This window comes from Hemiscyllium ocellatum, chromosome 4 (assembly GCF_020745735.1).
Source record: "Hemiscyllium ocellatum isolate sHemOce1 chromosome 4, sHemOce1.pat.X.cur, whole genome shotgun sequence".
NCBI classification, from domain to species: Eukaryota; Metazoa; Chordata; class Chondrichthyes; order Orectolobiformes; family Hemiscylliidae; genus Hemiscyllium; species Hemiscyllium ocellatum.
In genome coordinates this window covers 41,451,190-41,469,542 of record NC_083404.1, presented here as the reverse complement: position 1 = coordinate 41,469,542, position 18,353 = coordinate 41,451,190, and the positions used below count along the sequence as shown (strand labels likewise).

General features: G+C 42.8%; 1 protein-coding gene across 1 annotated transcript in view; it reads left to right on the top strand.

Annotated features, from left to right (window-relative positions):
* Positions 1-18,353, top strand: part of gask1a (golgi associated kinase 1A) — a 51,343-nt gene that overhangs the window by 20,465 nt on the left and 12,525 nt on the right. Inside the window, exon 3 of the mRNA XM_060824005.1 lies at positions 17,198-17,320. Within this exon, the coding sequence (XP_060679988.1) occupies positions 17,198-17,320 (123 nt within the window). The remainder of the gene's footprint in view (positions 1-17,197; positions 17,321-18,353) is intronic.

Here is an 18,353-nt window from a genome sequence, read left to right as displayed (position 1 = left end):
TCACCAACACTGTAGGTTTGATACATGCTCCATTGTGAAGTCACTGAGCCTTTAGAACTTACATTCTCCCATTGTGATTGATGACCTCATAGGGCATTGCCAAGAGGGATTGTGCGGGATAATAAAATTATCTAATGATCTTGATGTGGTCCTAGCTTTCCATTTGGACAGGGTGTTGGGACCAAACCGGAGTCGGCCTGTTATAGCTCGAAGATTTGATGATGGATTGCTTCAGCCTGACTTCAGCCTTTGGTGGGGAGCAGGGATGGACAATGGGGTCCTGTCCACTTGGAACACTCACAGGACCCCATCCAGCTGCAAAGAGCCACTCCGGTTTGAAAGAATCCCTGTGGCAAATTGGTCAACCCTCCTCCTCCTTGCCAGGCCCTGCCCAAAAAAGCTTACCTGATTTCCCTTAACCTGCAGCCTCCAGCTCTGCCCAGCACACATTTTATCTGCAGCCCCGGCTGTGTGCATGGTTCCTTGTTGCACAGCTGGCACCAAAGAGCTGTCAGCCCTCTGATTGACTGGCAGCTCTTAGAGGCAGGTCATGCTGCCTCAGGATGTGGATGCCATGACCTCATGACCAACAGTGTGAGGGCTCCCCAGGACAGCAGAGACAGGATGATCCTGAATTACCAGTTACTGAAAGGGGTCACCACCTCTGCATTAAATCCTGGTCGATGCATGATTTTACACGTTTTTGTGGGTGTGTTGACAATGACAGTAAGGCATGCTGGATGTTGTATGTGAGGGAGTTCAAAACTAAAGGGCACAATTTTAAGGTCACTGGCGAAAGATTTAAAAGGGAACCGAGGGACAACTGTTTCACACAAAGGGTGGTTTGTGTGTGGAATGAACTTCCAGTGGAAGTGGTAGATGCAACTACAGTTACAACATTAAAAGACATTTGTACAGGTATATGAACAGGAAAGGTTTAGAGGAATATGGACCAAATGCAGGCAAATGGGACTAGTTTAATTTGGGAAGCTAGGTCGACATGGATGAGATGGATTGAAGGGTCTGTTTCGGTGCTGGATGACTCTATGTAGAGATATTTGCAATACTACAACAATTTATAGCATCTTTAACATACTAAGATACCCAAGATGCTTCTCTGGAGCATTTTCAAACAAGGTTTGACACTGAGGAAACCTCTGGGCAGTTGATCAAAAAGCATGATCAACGAGGTGAGTTTGAAGGAATTCCTTACAGGAATTTCTCCAGCCCTCTCGGCTTGGATGGGGTGCGGTCCATATAGCAATGAAAGAAAGTGGGAGTACCAGACATTTCTCATTGTCATGAGAATTTTTCCCCTACTTAAAGGAAAATTGAGCCACTTAAGTGATCAATTAAGGACCTCATCCTGTTGCTGTTGCCATTTTACTCATGGTAAGTGGACTCTATACTACTAGGGAAAACTCATCAGGCTGCATGGCCGATGGGGATACTTTCTTAGAACAAAGAAAATTTACAGCCCAGGAACAGGCCGTTCAGCCCTCCAAGCCTGAGCCGATCCAAATGTACTGTATAAACCTGTCGGTCAATTCCTAAGCATCGGTATCCCTCTGCTCCCCACCTACTCATGCATCTGTCCAGATACATCTTAAGTGAATCTACCATGCCTGCCTCTACCACCTCTGCTGGCAACGCGTTCCAGATGTCCACCACCCTCTGTGTGAAGTACTTGCTGCGTGTATCCCCCTTAAACTTTCCACGTCTCACCTTGAAAACATGACCTCTCGTTATGGAATATTTCACCCTGGGAAAAAGCTTGTCTCTATCCACCCTGTCTATACCCTTCATGATTTTGTAAACCTCAGTCAGGTCCCCTCTCAACCTAACCTACTCAACTTGGCTTCATAGCTAACATTTCCATACCAGGCAACATCCTCGTAAACTTTCTCTGCACCCTTTCCAAAGTGTCCACATCCTTTTGGTAATGTGGCGACCAGAACCGTTCACAGTATTCCAAATGTGGCTGAACCAACAGACTTTACAATTTTAACATGACTTGCCAGCTCTTTTACTCAATACCCTGTCCAATGAAGGCAAGCATACTATATGTCTTCTTGACCACTCTATCCACTGTGCAGCAACCTGCAGGGTACAATGGACCTGCGCTCCCAGACCTCTCTGCCCATCAACTTTTCCCAAGGCTCTTCCGTTCATTTTATAATTCGCTCTAGAATTAGTCTTGTCTAAATGCATCACCTCACATTTGTCTGGATTGAAATCCATCTGTCACTTTTCTGCCCAACTCTCCAGTCTGTCTATATCCTCCTGTAATCTTTGACAGTCCCTTACGCTTTCTGCTACTCCACCAATCTTTGTGTCATCTGCAAACTTGCTGATCATACCAACAGTGCCCTCTTCCAGATCATTTATGTATATTATAAACAACAGTGGCCCCAACACTGACCCCTGCGGAGCACCACTGGTCACCTTTCTCCATTTCAAGAAACTCTCTTCAACTACTACTCTCTGTCTCCTGTTGCTCAACCAGTTCTTTGTCCACCTAGCTAGAACACCCAGCACACCATGTGACTTCACCTTCTCCATTAATCTCCCATGGGGAACCTTATCAAACACCTTACTAAAGTCCATGTATATGACATCAACGGCTCTACCTTCATCTATCAACTTGGTCACTTTCTCGAAGAACTCTATTAAGTTGGTAAGGCACGATCTCCCCCACACAAACCATGTTGCCTCTCACTGATAAGCCCATTCTTTTCTAAATATAAATAGATCCTGTCCTTCAGTATCCTCTCCAGCAATTTTCCCACACCGACATCAGGCTCACTGGTCAGTAGTTACCTGGAGTATCCCTACTACCCTTCTTGTACAGGGGGATAACATGAGCAAGCTTCCTTCTTTGGACAGTCCTTGGCTCTCAGAAGCATCCACACCCCTACCCCTAGAAGTCTCCACTCATCTCAGAAACAATGCCATCTGCTCTCATAAAGTGCCCCGCCCTCCTCACCAGGTCTTGATATACCCAGGTTCCACTTATTTGATCGAGAGGGGTGTTATTCTTTCATGTCCTTTTTCCTGGTGCAGCCCCAGCAAAGGCCATGCTCCTGGTAGCACTGCTGAGTCACTGCCTCTATGATTGGTCAACAACTCCTGGAAAAATTGAAAGTAGTGGGAATCAAGGATAGAAATTTCCATTGGTTGGAATCATATTTAGCACAAAGGAGGATGATTGAGATTGTCAATGCTAATTCTCTCTGTCCCAGGCTATCACTGCAGGAGCTTCTTGGGGTAATGCCTGAATTTCGCTCCATTATAAAGTCAGAAGTGATGTTTATTGTTAATTACACAGTGTTCAGTGCAAATTATAACTCTCCAGCAGTCCACACTCACGTGCAGTAAGACCTGGACAACATTCAGGTTTGGGCTAATTAGTGGCAAATCACATTGGTGCCACACACAAGTGCCAGACAATGACCATTTCTGACAAGAGAGGATCTAACTAACTCTCTTTAATATTTAGTGGCATTACCATCACTGAAGCCTCCAGTGTCAACTTTCCATAGGTCATAATGGATCAGAAACTGAGCTGGACCAACCATCTAAGTAGTGTGGCTACAAGTGCGTGGTCAGAGGATAGCAATTCTGTGGTGAGTAACTAACCCTCCAAAGCCCATCTGCCATCTACATGGTTTAAGTTCATGGTTTAATAGATTACTCCCCAATTCCCTGGATGAATACACTCCAACAACATTTAACATCATCAAAGATAAAATAACCCACTTGTTTGGCACCTCATCCACCAACTTCACATCCGTGCTTTATTTTTATTTCCAAAACCTACTTTATTCAAAAAAATCTTTGTATATATACATAGTCACAAATGCAGGTCAGTTCTGTGCAGAAGCTTATCAAGGAAACAAACAAACATTGGAGTTTGAATCTATCTAAACAAACCAAAGACTTCTCTTACATATATTAGATTATATTTACATGTATTGAGGCACTAGGAGAGTCTGATAACTGGAACAGATCCCCATTTGACTTTAGTAGGAAAACCTCAAGTCAGTGGTCTTTCCCCACTGTGCCCTGGCAGCAGCTGCCCCAAGCTTTAGTGTGTCACTCAGCACGCAGTCCTGGACCTTGGAATGTGCCAGTCTGCAACACTCAGTTGAGATCAACTCCTTGTTCTGGAAGACCAACAAATTTCACGCAGACCAAAGAGGGTCTTCCACCGAGTTGAAGGTCCTCCTGGCAGAGTTGACGCTTGTCTCAGTGTGTCTGTCAGGGATCAAACCCGTAGAGCACAGAGACCTACATGATGGAGCTATTTGGTATGAACCTCGACAAAAAACATTGCATTTTTCTCCAGACTTCCTTTGCAAAAGCACATTCCAGAAGGAAATGTGCGACAGTCTCAATCCCCCCTGCAGCCTATTCGAGAGCGACGTGTAGTGATGCTCACATTTCTGCATCACAGCACCAAACAGGGCTGGAGGGAAATAATTATTGCACTTATCTCTCTTGCAATTTGATCCTAACTCTAACCTTAAACACTAAAGGGGAGGGTGAAAGTGAGGAACAGTGGTGGGAAATAGAGACACATGAACCCACAGTTGGATGCCACTTCTTCTTGGAAAGCAGTTTAGAGCAAACAAGGTTCTAAGTCCAGAATTTAGAATTATATTATTGAGGAAGACGGAATTAAAAGTTTGGTAACCATTGGAGGCAGGCTGTATTTCTTCTAGTTTATCACCATTTCTCCGATCTCAAATAAATGGCAGAAGGAAGTCAAGCTCAACATGCCAGTAATGACTAATAAAACTTTGAAGAATGCTTGTTATTTGAGATTTTGTTTGTTGCAATTGCCAACTAACAGTATCAGACATTGCTGAATGATAGGGAGCTCACACAGAAATCAAAGGAGTCGCTGTATAAGACTATGAAAGTGCAGCTGGTGTGTTAGTGCTGTGATTCATTAAGTAGTTTTAAAAAAAGCCATGGGCTGGAAGTAATTCAGTGATTAGTCATGACTCTGCATTGCAGACATTAATTACCATGACCAAACACTGAAGCAAACGTTCTTGATAATCTAAATGAAAACCTGATGTCTTAGCAACAACTGATTAAAAAGCACATGTTTTCTATCACAGAAAATTTGAATGCCTTTACTGATCTTCCAAAGTGCATCTTATTCTGTTACCCAGTATCAGCACAAATACTTTCAGTTGGCAAATGGAACCGTTTTCAAACAAGAGAAATACAGACAAATCTCATTTCTAATGAGTGCTGTTTCAACTAAATATTATTTTCAAAACGTTTTGTGCAAACATTGTCCCAAACATTCATCATATATGTGGTCTGTGGGCTGAATAGCCACAAACTCTGCTGAGGAGCCAGTCTCTTCTGAAATTACACTGGGAGATTAATCTCACAGAGCAGTAATTGCTACTCCTCAGAACTTTGCATGTCCTTCAATGGTAAATTCAGAAAAGTTGGCTAGCCTGGGGTGATGGAGGATATGTGATTGGTATTTCCTTTCATTCAAAGAGCAATCTAATTGTGCTCCTTGATAAAGGGGATTGTTTCTGTCCCTCTGCACCCAAAAACATTTTAGTTTCTTCACCTTCCTGGAGCAGGTACCATGAAAACAGATCATAACCCCAAAAGGCCTAAAGACACTTTGAACTTTTAATTACAACACGTTTGTTGGAAAAAGAGCATCTGAAATAACTCCACGGAGGGAGATATCCCATCATGAAGTCACCCTTTATTTACATGTGTAGAGTACATGGACTCTGACTAGCTAGCTCAGAGACAGTCCCTAGACTGAGGAGAATCCCTGAGATTCCTGTTTGTTTTTATATTTTATTAAACAAATTGCAAAACTGTTTACAAAACAACAACATTTACAGCTGTAAAAGAGACAGCAATTTTACAAGGGAGAGGAGCAGCAAAGCTAGGCCCCAAACCCTACTGTTTGAGATTCCTGTTTGTATCTGTCAGCCAGGACTCCCTGATTGGCCCAGGTTAATAGCCCAATCAGGGAACTCCTACTCACTGACATCCACCTGGCCAACCTCGTTCCAATCATGACAGGATCTAAGGCAAAAAAATGACCGCATATATAAAATTCTGTGCAATAAACATCAGTGACAGTCCAGAAAATCTGTGTTGATAACTTTTTGCCTAAAGGAAGTCCCTCAAATGTCATATCCTTTGGATGTCCAGAAAACTTCAAAGTGATGGACCTCAAAAAGAGTTGTCTCTGATGGTGAACATGATAGGAGAAAAGAGAGTGATTTGGGTGAGAAACTACAGAGGTTAAAGCCAGTTTCAAATAGTATTTGTGTTTACTGGTGGATGAAGGTACATGTTGAGAGGGTCACAAGTAAGAAAACCTCTAGTCGTCCCCACACTGTAAGTAAAAAGAAAGGAAATCTGTCTGTCTATGGTACAAGCTGTAAAGCAGCAAAACCATAGTCAAAAGCCTTTCAGCTGTCCTACAAAGTCATGTACCTGAAAACCAACTACTCACATTTCAGTGTTAGTGCGACCATTACCACTCAACGTTAAAGCTACAACATCTCATGAACAATTCTTCATAGATCTCAAAGATTAATTTAACATTTATCTCTTTTTGGATTCAGCTCTCATTTCTAATCTGTCCATATGTGAGTTGTTATTATTTCTTATATTTGATAAACAAAAGAGTGAGTTCATTAGTTATGCAAGAAAGCCTGGTTATATTGGCTCCTCTTAAAACATCAATTCATTTGCCTCAGAGAAAGATTTCCAAATGGGAAAGGATTATTCTTAAATTAACCTTATTGTGACCAACTGAAGGGTTGAGTGATTAATGAATCAGTTTGTCCCTCCTTTATGTGTCCCATTTGAATCTGTAATAAAGTGGTGAGCCGAGCCTGGAACTAATCGTAACACAAACTCCAACCAAGCCTCAAAACACAGGCATGTCCCTTTCCAGTAACTCCTACAAAACAGGGCTATCAAATGTAGGCTTTCGATTCCTTTGGACTCAGAAACGGACATTGAGTGGGGGACTTGTAAATAATAGTCATCCTAGAATCTGCATAAATTTTGCATCCTGAAAAGGGTGCCTGAGTTTCATTGTTGAGTGTTAACACAATATAGAAGACACAGTTACGGTAATAAGCTCAACCCATTTGACATAGGGGATAAGTACTGTGGCTGAGGGACTATGGTGTCATCCAGCATCCACCTCAGGTTTGGCTTCCCCAACAGGTAAGGTGCTGAAATACCACGGACCACCTGCTTCAGTTGGTGCTTGGAGCTTTGAGTATCTGTTCTGCAATTGGATGGAACACAGGCAAACAACTGAAACTTGTAAAAGAGAGGCCAACTCCTCAATTGGCAAACTGGAATATCAGGACCATGTGTATGGGATTGATAGGTGTCTTGCAGCTGATCTGTAAAACGTGCAGAACATTAATGATTGGCATGGAATTTAAAAGCTGAAAATTGATATAGCATTCTAAATGACCCTCTGACATTACCTTGAATTGTACTTGAAGGAGAGTACTCTCATCGAGCATACACTAGACACCACAGGGATCCTGCTTTCAGTCTTTGATATTGAACCCATGGTGTAGGATTTTAGCAAAGCTCCTGACTCACTTGCCATATGCAAAGTTCCAGGTGCTGATGCTACACCACTTGATCTTATCAAACGAGGGAAACCAGCCTTTGCATAATTACCTTTACCTCTGCCAAAGAGAGAGGCCTGTACCTCAGGATATGTATGATGCAAAGAGTGTGACCCAATGCAAGAACAAGAATGACTACTGTGACTGCAATGATTATTAAGACAACTTTCTACCCAGCATTGAGGAAATTGTACTTGCTTATACTGCCCTTATATACCTGCAGATCCTGGCAGAATGCATTTAATCTGAATCCCTGTATGGTTTCAGGCCAGGACAATCTACAATTGATATGATCTTCTTAGTCTGGCAACTGCACATGTAATGCCATAAACAAAGGAGACCACAATATATTGTTACAATTCTAATAGGAGGCAAGCGCTGGTAACAAGGCCAGCTGCTTCACAAAACATACCAAAACCGTAAATCTTTTATGTCTTCACCTAAGTGGACAGTTGTTTCTCTTTTGCACTACCGTCCAGAGAAAAAGACATACCTGCTGACTTTCTGCAATTAACTCAAAAAATAACTTGTTTATTAGAAAAAGAAATCTTACAATAGATGGTAAAACTGCTTAACAACTAAGCTACTGTGTAGAATTGAACGATATCCGCTCAATCCTAAACACACACATGGCAAACAAGATAATACAATTTTGCAGAGATGATACAGATTTAAAATAAAACAAAAAAGGACAAAATACCACGGTGGACCAAGAGTCCAAACCTAGAAGTTAAAAATAGGAAGACTTCTCACAGTCCATTTGATTTCCTGTTGACGACATCGAAATGCTGGCAGCTAAAGAATTGACGAGATTTTCAAATCAGATTTGAATCCAAATGAGACTCAGTTAGAAATCCGACTATTTAAATTTATTAGGTCTCTACAATATTTCTGCTGAGAGATGGAGAGAAAAAGATCATTGCAGCTGGTTCTGCTTTGGGGTTTTTTTTGTAATTTTTTAGAAGATATAGCGCTTTGCCTTCCAGCTTAGAAGACTTTCTTCAATTAACACAGCTCTGTATAGTAAAAAACATTGACTCCAATCTAAAGGCTGTTGCTAGGCAACCTTCAGCACAGGACTTCTTTCAACCAGCATGATCAGTAATTAAAGCCATAAAAACCAAATCTATTCACTCTTAAAAGCTTGGTTTGTCTTCACTCCACGAAATGACCTGACATTTTGTAAACAATAGGTGAACCACAACAGGTTATTTTTTCAACTTGTTCCAAGAAATCACATGGTATATCCTCTTCAGCACAGGAATTGCCCAACTACTTCCATCTCTTCCAGCTTTTTTTCTTATCATCTTCATTAAAGGCTATGTGTTCCTGACAATATTGCCTTCATCAATCTTACCAAACCATTCAATCATGTGACAGAGACAGGGTAAAAACAATGACTGCAGATGCTGGAAACCAGATTCTGGATTAGTGGTGCTGGAAGAGCACAGCAGTTCGGGCAGCATCTGAGGAGCAGTAAAATCTCTGGATTACTGCTCCTCGGATGCTGCCTGAACTGCTGTGCTCTTCCAGCACCACTAATCCAGAATGTGACAGAGACAGTCTCTTTAAGCTGTTGGAGAAACTTTGCTGCCCATTAAAAGCTCATCAATGCAATTTTGCCTTTCCTTGACAACACAATAATTGAGGTCAGTTATATTGAGGCAATATCAGATCCCTTTGAGATTTCCATATGGGGTCAAAGAGAATTATGTTCTAATACAAACATCTTAGATTTATCTTTTTCTTTGCTGCTATAACATACCTTCAGTTCAGCTACAGAGGGTCCACTTAAACATTAGAACTGAGAAAATTTTGTCCAACCTTCCAAGACAAAGTTGCACAAGTCCTCATCAGACAGTTGCTCAATACACCTTCAGCAGCAGATAGACAGACTTACATGTGCCTGTAAAGAGTTTAGTTGACCATCAGCATTGGGAAGATAAATGTCGTGGTCCAGGATGTTGCCAAACCAACATCTGTCAACACTGACAATGTGATTCTGGAGCCTGTTGATAGCCTCTTGTACCTAACCTCTACATCACCAGCAATCTATCATATGATGCTGAAATCAACACATGCATTACCAAAACTGCAGCTGACTGAGAAGACCAATCTGAAAATTTACGACATACATAAAAACATACGTCGTATGTTCTGCCTCAGCAAAACATATGCTAGGCAGGAGAAATGGCTGAACAATCTCTACCTTCACTGTCTGAAGCTTATCCTTGGCATCTCTTGACAGGACCAAGTCATCAAGTCAAAGGGTCTGAAGTTTGTTAATTTCATCCACACACACTCATTGTTGACATTGTCCGACAATGTCTGAATTGGCTACATGAATGAAGGCTGTATATGCAAAGATCTTCTGTCTGCTGAACTGTCCATTGGGTCATGAGTTCCTGGGTGTCCACACCCTTACCACAAGGAGCCAATGAGCCAGCCTGGACTGTATCTTGTACTACTGCTGGCATGTGAGCTCAGATTATCTATTAGTTTCATCATATTTCCACTTGAACAGAACTAAAGATGGGCAGGTTAGGTGGATTGGCAGTGCTAAAAATTGCACTGCAGTGTTCAAGGATGTGCAGGTTAGATGAGTTTGCATTGGGAAAAACCCCATGGGTTTGGATGGCATGTTTGTCAAAGGGTTGGTATAGACTTGATGGTCCATATGGCCTCTTTCTGCACTGCAGGGATTCTATGATTCTATGACTTATGAAGTTAATATAGTCGCTAATAAATCCAATAGGAATTCAGGAAGAACATATTTACCCAAAGAATGCTACTTGCTACCATTGGATCATAGATGTTTACAGCATAGAACAAGGCCCTTCAGACTGTAGCAGCTATCTACTCTAGTCCCATTTTTCAGCACTTGGTCCAAAGCTTTGTGTGCTGTGGCATTTCACATATTCATTTAAGTACTTCTTTAATGCTGTGATGGTTCCCACATCTAACACCCTCTCAGGCAGTGAGTTCCAGAAAAATTCTTCCATAAATTCCCTCTAAACCATCTGCTCTTTATGTTAAATCTATGGCCCCTGGTTATTGACTAAGAGAAACATTTCTTCCTATCCACCCCATCTATGCCCCACATAACTTTGTTTGCCTCAATCAGATGTGCCTTCATTCACCTCTGCTCTAAGGAAAACAACCCAGCCTGTCTAGTCTCTCTTCATAGCTGAAATGTTTCAGACCAGGGAACATCCTGGTGAACCTCTTCAGCACTGTCTGTGATGCAATCACATCCTTCCTGCAGTGTAGCTTTCAGAACAGCACACAATGACCAAAGTATAGCCTAACAAATGTTATATATGATTCCATCATAACCTCCCTGCTTTTATATTCAATGTGTTGACAAACAAAGGCAAGTATCGCATATGCCATCTTCACTACCTTATCAACTTGTCCCTCACACATGTATGCCAAGGTCCCTCTGCTCCTCTGTACTTTGAAAGTTTATCATGAACGTCTTGCTTTGATAATCCTCTTTTTAAAAGCATCATGTCACACTTATCCAGATACAATTCTATTTGCTAATGTTGTGCCCATATGAGGTGATTAAACCAATTAGTGTCAATGCATGTAAGGAGAAGCTTGCTAAGCACGAGGAACAATGAATAGAATCATGATTTGGAGATGCTGGTGTTGGACTGGGGTGTACAACATTCCTGATGAAGGGCTTATGCTCGAAACGTCGAATTCTCTATTCCTGAGATGCTGCCTGGCCTGCTGTGCTTTGACCAGCAACACATTTGCAGCATTAAAAATCACACACCAGGTTATAGTCCAACAGGTTTATTTGAAAGCACACTAGCTTTCGGAGCACTGCTCACACAACCACCTGATGAAGGAGCGGCGATTGGAAAGCTAGTGCTTCCAATTAAACCTGTTGGACTATAACCTGGTGTGTGATTTTTAACAATGCATAGAAGGTTCTATTGAAGTGAAGTAGGGTGGAAGACTTGTGTATAACATTGACACTGCAATAGCTTATTTTTCTTTCATAAAGTCTTTGTAATTCCCACGTAATTTCAATCTACTGTCAGACATTTCATGAAATAACTGAACTCAAAGGAGAGGATACACATCATACCCCACCCCCTCCTCATAACCTTGAAACAGAGGGGAAAGGTCGCACATTGTCACGTCCATGATTATTTTTCCAAAACTAATTTCATGAATGGAATCACAGATTTGAGAGACAGAAAGGCACTCAGTTTCAGTTGGGAAAGCTATTTTGGAAGTAAGTTGTCTGAACAGTGCAAGAGTTAATGTTGTAGAGTGTGAGCATTTGAGATCTCCAGCATTATTGTGGAATTTCAGCAAGCTGTGCTACATTTCTTTGGCGATAATCGCAACATTGTACCTGCGTACAGCTGAGCCTGCCACCTGTTAATGAATAGTGCTTCAGTTTGCCTGGGGTTAACCACACTTCAGCATATCACTATAGCTTAGAAATGTTAATGCTGCCTTGCAGCACATGAAACAAAACCCAGCAAGAGTACTTCAGTCTTCCAAAATGACCTCTATGGAAATCTGAGACGTCCCTTGCTACTGTCATCCACTTCATGCTGTAAACTGGCCGATCTCCACTCCGCCTTAACAAACAAAGAACATCCTCTCATCAATCCTCTTTGTTACTTCTTCAAAAAATGCAATCAAGTTCAGGAGAAAATATTTCCCATCCTCAAAGCCATGTTGACCTTCCCTAATCAGTCCTTGCCTTTCCAAATACATGTAAATCCTGTCCTTCAGGATCTCCTCCAACAGTTTGCCCACCACTGATGTCAGGCTTACCAGTTTACAGTCCCCTGGCTTTTCCTTACCACCTTTTTTAAATCTATCCAATATATTCCTAACTCTGAAGGATGTAGCACATTGCAGCAGAGGTGACTCACCCCGCAGCGATCATTCATAGACTAGCTAGGGGACAGTCAATGGTGTTGACAGGGTCTTCCTTCTTCCTGTGTGACCTTTAATTTTTTTTTCACAATACTGCAGAGTTCCTCCATGATGAGGCACTCTCACAGACCCCTGCCTGCCTTAGCAGAGTGCTCCTGTCTCACTATGTGGCTGGCAGCTGGAATTGCTGTAGGCCCTTTTAGTTGACTTCAAACCTTGCTGATACCCATGCTGCCCTTAATTTGGCACAGCTCCTGGAGTTAGTTTCTTAACTGACTGACCATGGGAAGATAAGAATGAATGTCCTCCCACAGTCACTTCAATGTTCCAGGGTGTCCTGTGTTGCCAGCTGCTCAACTTCTACCATGAGGACCTTTTGTACCTTCCTCTTTTCCAACAAGGGATACAGAACTTGAGCCCGAATTCTACTCTCCTTGACTCCCTGATTCACTGTGTAAAGAGCCGGGGGATGGATTGCAGTGCAGTGCACATCCCAACAACTATGTTTGCAATTAGTTGGGTCTGCCCCTTCAAGAAATTCAGGATATTGTAGGGAATGGAGGGTAGAGTTATAAAGATAAGCTGGGACCTTTCTCACTGGTGTTGAGAGGTGACCTTTTAATGTTTTATAAAATCAAGAGGCATACAGATAAGGTGAATGACAGATCTCATTTCCCTAGGCTGGGGGAGTTCAAGACTAGGGGGCATATATTTGAGATGAGAGGAGAAAGAGTTAAAAAAAAGACATGGGGAGTAATATTTTTACACAGTGGTTTGTATGTGGAATGAACTTCTAGAGGAAGTGGCCAATGGAAGTACAGTTACAACATTTAAAAGACACTTGGATGAGTACATGAAGGTTTGGAGGGATATGTGCCAGGAGTAGATGGGACTTGTTTAATTTGGGATTATGGTTGGCATGGGCTGCTTGGACCGAAGGGTCTGTTTTGTGCTTATGATTCTATAATCGGACTATGCCACTTTATTGCAGGATAACCAGGCCTACAGTTTCCAAGGTAGATGAGCCAGACAGGAGGCAAAGTGGCTGAACTGGCCATTCTCACACCTATAAAGGAGCTAGTCCTTGAGCTTGCTTCTTATAATTGGAGTCACCTCATTGACAAAGGTGAGACTGAAGGAAGGTGATGGGAAGGTGAAGCTTTCAAGAGCACATTTTGTGCTGCTGACAGAACCAGTTTGATAACAGGCTCAAAGGGAGGGTCCATGATAGCCACTACAATTATACAGGCAAAAGTGAGGACTGCAGATGCTGGAAATCAGAGCCAAGATTAGAGTGGTGCTGAAAAAGCACAGCAGGTCAGGCAGCATCCGCGGAGCAGGAAAATCAATGTTTTGGGCAAATGCCCTTCATCAGGAATGAGGCAGGGAGTCTCCAGGGTGGAGAGATAAATGGGAGGTGGGTGGGGCTGTGGAGAAGGTAGCAAAGAGTACAATAGGTGGGGATGAAGGTGATAGGTCAGAGAGGACAGTGGAGCGGATAGGTGGGAAGGAAGATTAGCAGGTAGGACAAGTCATGAGGATGGTGCTGAGCTGGTAGGTTGGAACTGGGTAAGGTGGGGGGAGGGGAAATGAGGAAACTGGTGAAGTCCACATTGATGCCCTGGAGTTGAAGTGTTCCGAGGCGGAAGATGAGGCATTTTCCTCCAGGCGTCGGGTGGTGGAGGAGGCCCAGGACCTCCATATCCTCAGCAGAGTGGGAGGGGGAGTTGAAATGTTGGCCATGGGGTGGTGGGGTTAGTTGGTGCGGGTGTCCTGGAGATGTTCCCTGAAGCACTCTGCGAAAAGGCGTCCAGTCTCCCCAATGTAGAGGTGACATGTACAGTCATACAGGCAACCCTTGTTTCATTTGTGATATTAAGGGTTCTAATGCATTGGGGGTTGGTTAGAGCGTTGTGATGGTTTATTAATGAGACGATTGGTATAAGTAAAATATTTTGGGATATGTAATCTGAGAGAATCTAGCTGTAATTTTAATGCTGCCATTTCACTATGTTGGGTATTCACAATTTCCATGAGTTTGGAATGATCCTCCACCTTTCTGCTTCCTACTCAGGTGGACCATTGAATACCCCAGCTGTGAGGAGGGACCTCAGAGATAAAAGAGGAAGATTCAGAGGATGCAGCAGCTCATCCTTTCTCTGTAACATGCACCAGCACAGATACTGGTATCTCAACAGGGTTTCATGACTTGGCACAGAGGGATGCACAAGCTGGTGAGGGCACCTCACAGTCACCCATGCAGCTCCTGGATAGAGAGAGAAATGGAACATGATTGTGGCAGTTGGAGGATTGTCATAATGGAATGGTCCGTAAGGTGGCAGATGCTGAATGTTCAGCAAGAAGCATGTGAGGGATTGAATGCTGTGGAAAGGACTTCAGAGATGTCCGTCCAGAATTACAGGGCATCTTGGTGTCTGGACAGCATCTACTACTCCTTATCCCTCTCTGGAAGGCAGGGATGTGCAAAAGGACCTCATTGAGCAGCTGGTGACACCTAGACATTCTCTCAGGACAGATTTGAGGGGGCCAGCCATTCCTGCACCATTCAGCCTTTAAGACATCACTATCGAGTGCTATGACAACAAGCAGAATTCCTGCAATGTTGCATGAGCATCCTCCCTGAATGAGCCCTCACAGCTGAAGACAACCAGAGACTGTTTCTGTAAAATTATCCACAGCAAGAGTGCAAACACCTCTGAATTGCAGCTGAATGTGATGGGGCAGGGAGCTCTGTGCACAATTAGAGTCATGTTATACAGCAAGGAAACAGACTCTTCAGCCCAACACATCATTGCTGACCAGGTTATCTTAAACTGACCTTGCATGTGGTAGGCTGTTCATGTTCTTAGGGGAGATTTTCATTAGAAGACTCAATTTTGCATTTTGCACACTCTTTATCTCAGGCTGCGCAAAGTACAATACACAGGAATCATTTGGGACTCTTTAGTTGTAGCATAGTGCTCCAGAGCCTCTTCTGACCTCTCCAACCTGTCTAAATCTAGATCTTGATCACTGATTCCAGCTGCTGTATTTCAATCTGTCTGATTAAACACAAATAATTGAAAACTGAGTTCTTCATCTGCTATTTTGGACATCTACACACCATGTAATTGCAAGTGTAAGCTTTATTCAAGTCTATTGCTCTCTTAATGAACTTCAAAGCTCTTTAATTGGCTCTTTCAGTGTTGTATTAGGGCTCCAATTTTGAAGGCTATCAGATCCTCATACTGAAGCATCTTGATGTGATAACATCTGGACCATGACTGAACATCATCATCCTGGGTATTGTGCCAATGTAGGTTGAGAACAGTCTTGTCCTGGAAGGGTAATATTCTGTTCAGTGAGTGAGAGGGTGGCCTAGGAGAGTGGGCAGTTGGGTTGAGCGGGTAGTTGGTCAGGGGATGGTTGGGTCATGGGGATTTGGGATGGGTTGGTTGGAAGTTGGGTCAAGTGATCTGGTTAGTGAGTGGTCAGCTTGGATGAAGGGGTAGTTAGAACTGGTCAGGTGGCAATTGAGTTGAGTGAGAAGTGGGGTTGGGTGGACAGTGAGGTCAGATGGGGTTAGGTCAGTGTGAGTTTGTAGTCGGTTTGGGCCAAGGGAGTTGAAGAAGGATTTAGGTTGATGTGTGAGTGATGAAGGGGTTTGGGTGTGGTTCTCAGTTCAGTCATGCTGGCTAATTCAAGTTACATTTTCTGGGTAATTTCAGCACAAGTGCACCTGTCAGGACATCTGCAGAGAAGATTTTCCCTGTTTTGCAGGGATCTAGGATGAAGGGACATAAATTTGAAATCAGAACCAGTCTGTTGAGGAGACAAGTTAGGAAATATTATCTTACACAACAGAAGCTGAGGGGGGAAATTTTTCTTACAAAATTAGTGGATCTGAGATCAATACCTTTTACTAGCCAGGAGTATAATGTGATATGGAGCCAAGGCAGGTAAATGGAGTTGCAATAAAGATTATCCATGATCTTATTGTATTATATAATGCAGGGGGGTTGAATGGTCTACTTCTGTTGCAGGATTGTTATCAGTCCCATAAGTGTAATCCAATTATTGCCAGAGTGTTAACAGACAATGGTAATGAGTTTGAGCAGATACAGACAACAGTACCACTTGAAAGTGCCTTCCAACCCATCCACCTTCCAGACCCTGTCACTGGGTCAAAATCCTGGCACTCCCTCCCTAATGGCACTGAGTGGGCTGTAGTAATTCAAGAAGGCATTTCCCCAACATCTTTTCAGGGGCGACTAGGGATGGGCCAGCCCAGCCAGTGATGCCCACATCTCATGAATGAATTTTTAAAAATCCTACCAACATTAATTAGGTTATGGAAAAATTCTCACTTTCATTCACATCTGTGCACTCCAGTCTTTTGCATTCAAGAGAATGGAGGCCTCTGTGTCGATTCCGCAGTAACTGATGATATTAGGAAAGTTGCATTAAATTTTCCCTCTGCATGCAGGCTTCTGAAAGCCTGAGCTGAAGAGCTGGCCTTCACTGGCACACGTCCTGATACTTTGCAAGGGTGTGGAGATGATCCAAACATGTGGCATATATTTATGTATCTGTTATATTCACAAATGAGCTTTTGTTTCCCTCAGGTCCATGATCGCCTGGATCGACACTGCTGCGGTTTTAATCCAGACTTCTCAGAACCCTGTGTAGAAGATTTGCTGCATGAGAAATGCAGGAATCTTAAGGACCATCTGCTCGTGCATATCCTGGTATGTGAGGAACAGGAAATTTTAGAATGGTCCCATGCGAAAGGAAAGAAAATATAACATTTTTTACCTCTTGTTACCGTAGAACATCACAAAGTACCTTCCTGCCAATTAATTATTTTTTGAAGTCAAGTCACTTTTGTAATTGGAGATGTTGCAGCCAATTTGTACATAGCAAAATTCAAAAATCAGCAATGTGATGATGACAAGATAATCTGGTTTTAGTGATTTTGTTGGAGGGGTAAATATTAACCAAAAGGAAAGCGAGTAGCCGTGGCCTTAGATTAACATCTCATCTGAAATATGGTACCTGCAACAATGCAGCCCTCCCTCAGCACTGTGCCTGGAGTGTCAGCTTTGGTTTTGGGCTGAATTCTCTCAAGTGAGACTTGAGCCTACAACTTTCTGACTCAGGATTAAGGTTGTTGCTACTTACGGCTGTATTTTGCTGTCTCAGCAGTTCACACAGTCTGAGGGTTTCAGATATATATCCTGACTATATGCCAGATGCTGACACCAATACTACTTATGAAGTCGTTCAACCTTCAAGGACTGCAGAGGCAAAGGATAGCAGTAGGTTAAAGTTGGAGTTTGTGGCTGAGGCTCAAAATCAGAAATAAAACTCTCACTGCTGGCAAAGAATGAAATAGCATTGAATGGAGACATTCAGCCCATCATGCCTACCTACTACTCTCTTTCACTGACTGGCACAGTTCCACTGGCTCTGACATATTTCATCCATGAACCTTGGGCAGCAACTTTAAGCAGTTACTAGTGAAGGATATCACAGTCAATCTGATGATCATCATCCAACCATCCACATCATGCTCAACGGTAGCTGGTTCCAAGGCTAAAAAAAACTTTGGCCCGTAAATTCAAATGACCACGTCATGTCAAACACAACCCTAGCACGCATTAGCAGTTTGTCACCTGAGTGTCCTATACATGGAACATTCTGACACAGCTTTACATTGAAGAGTTGCCTGATAAGAATGGCACTGGCATCATTTAAGGAGAGTGAATGGAGGTTGGGGGT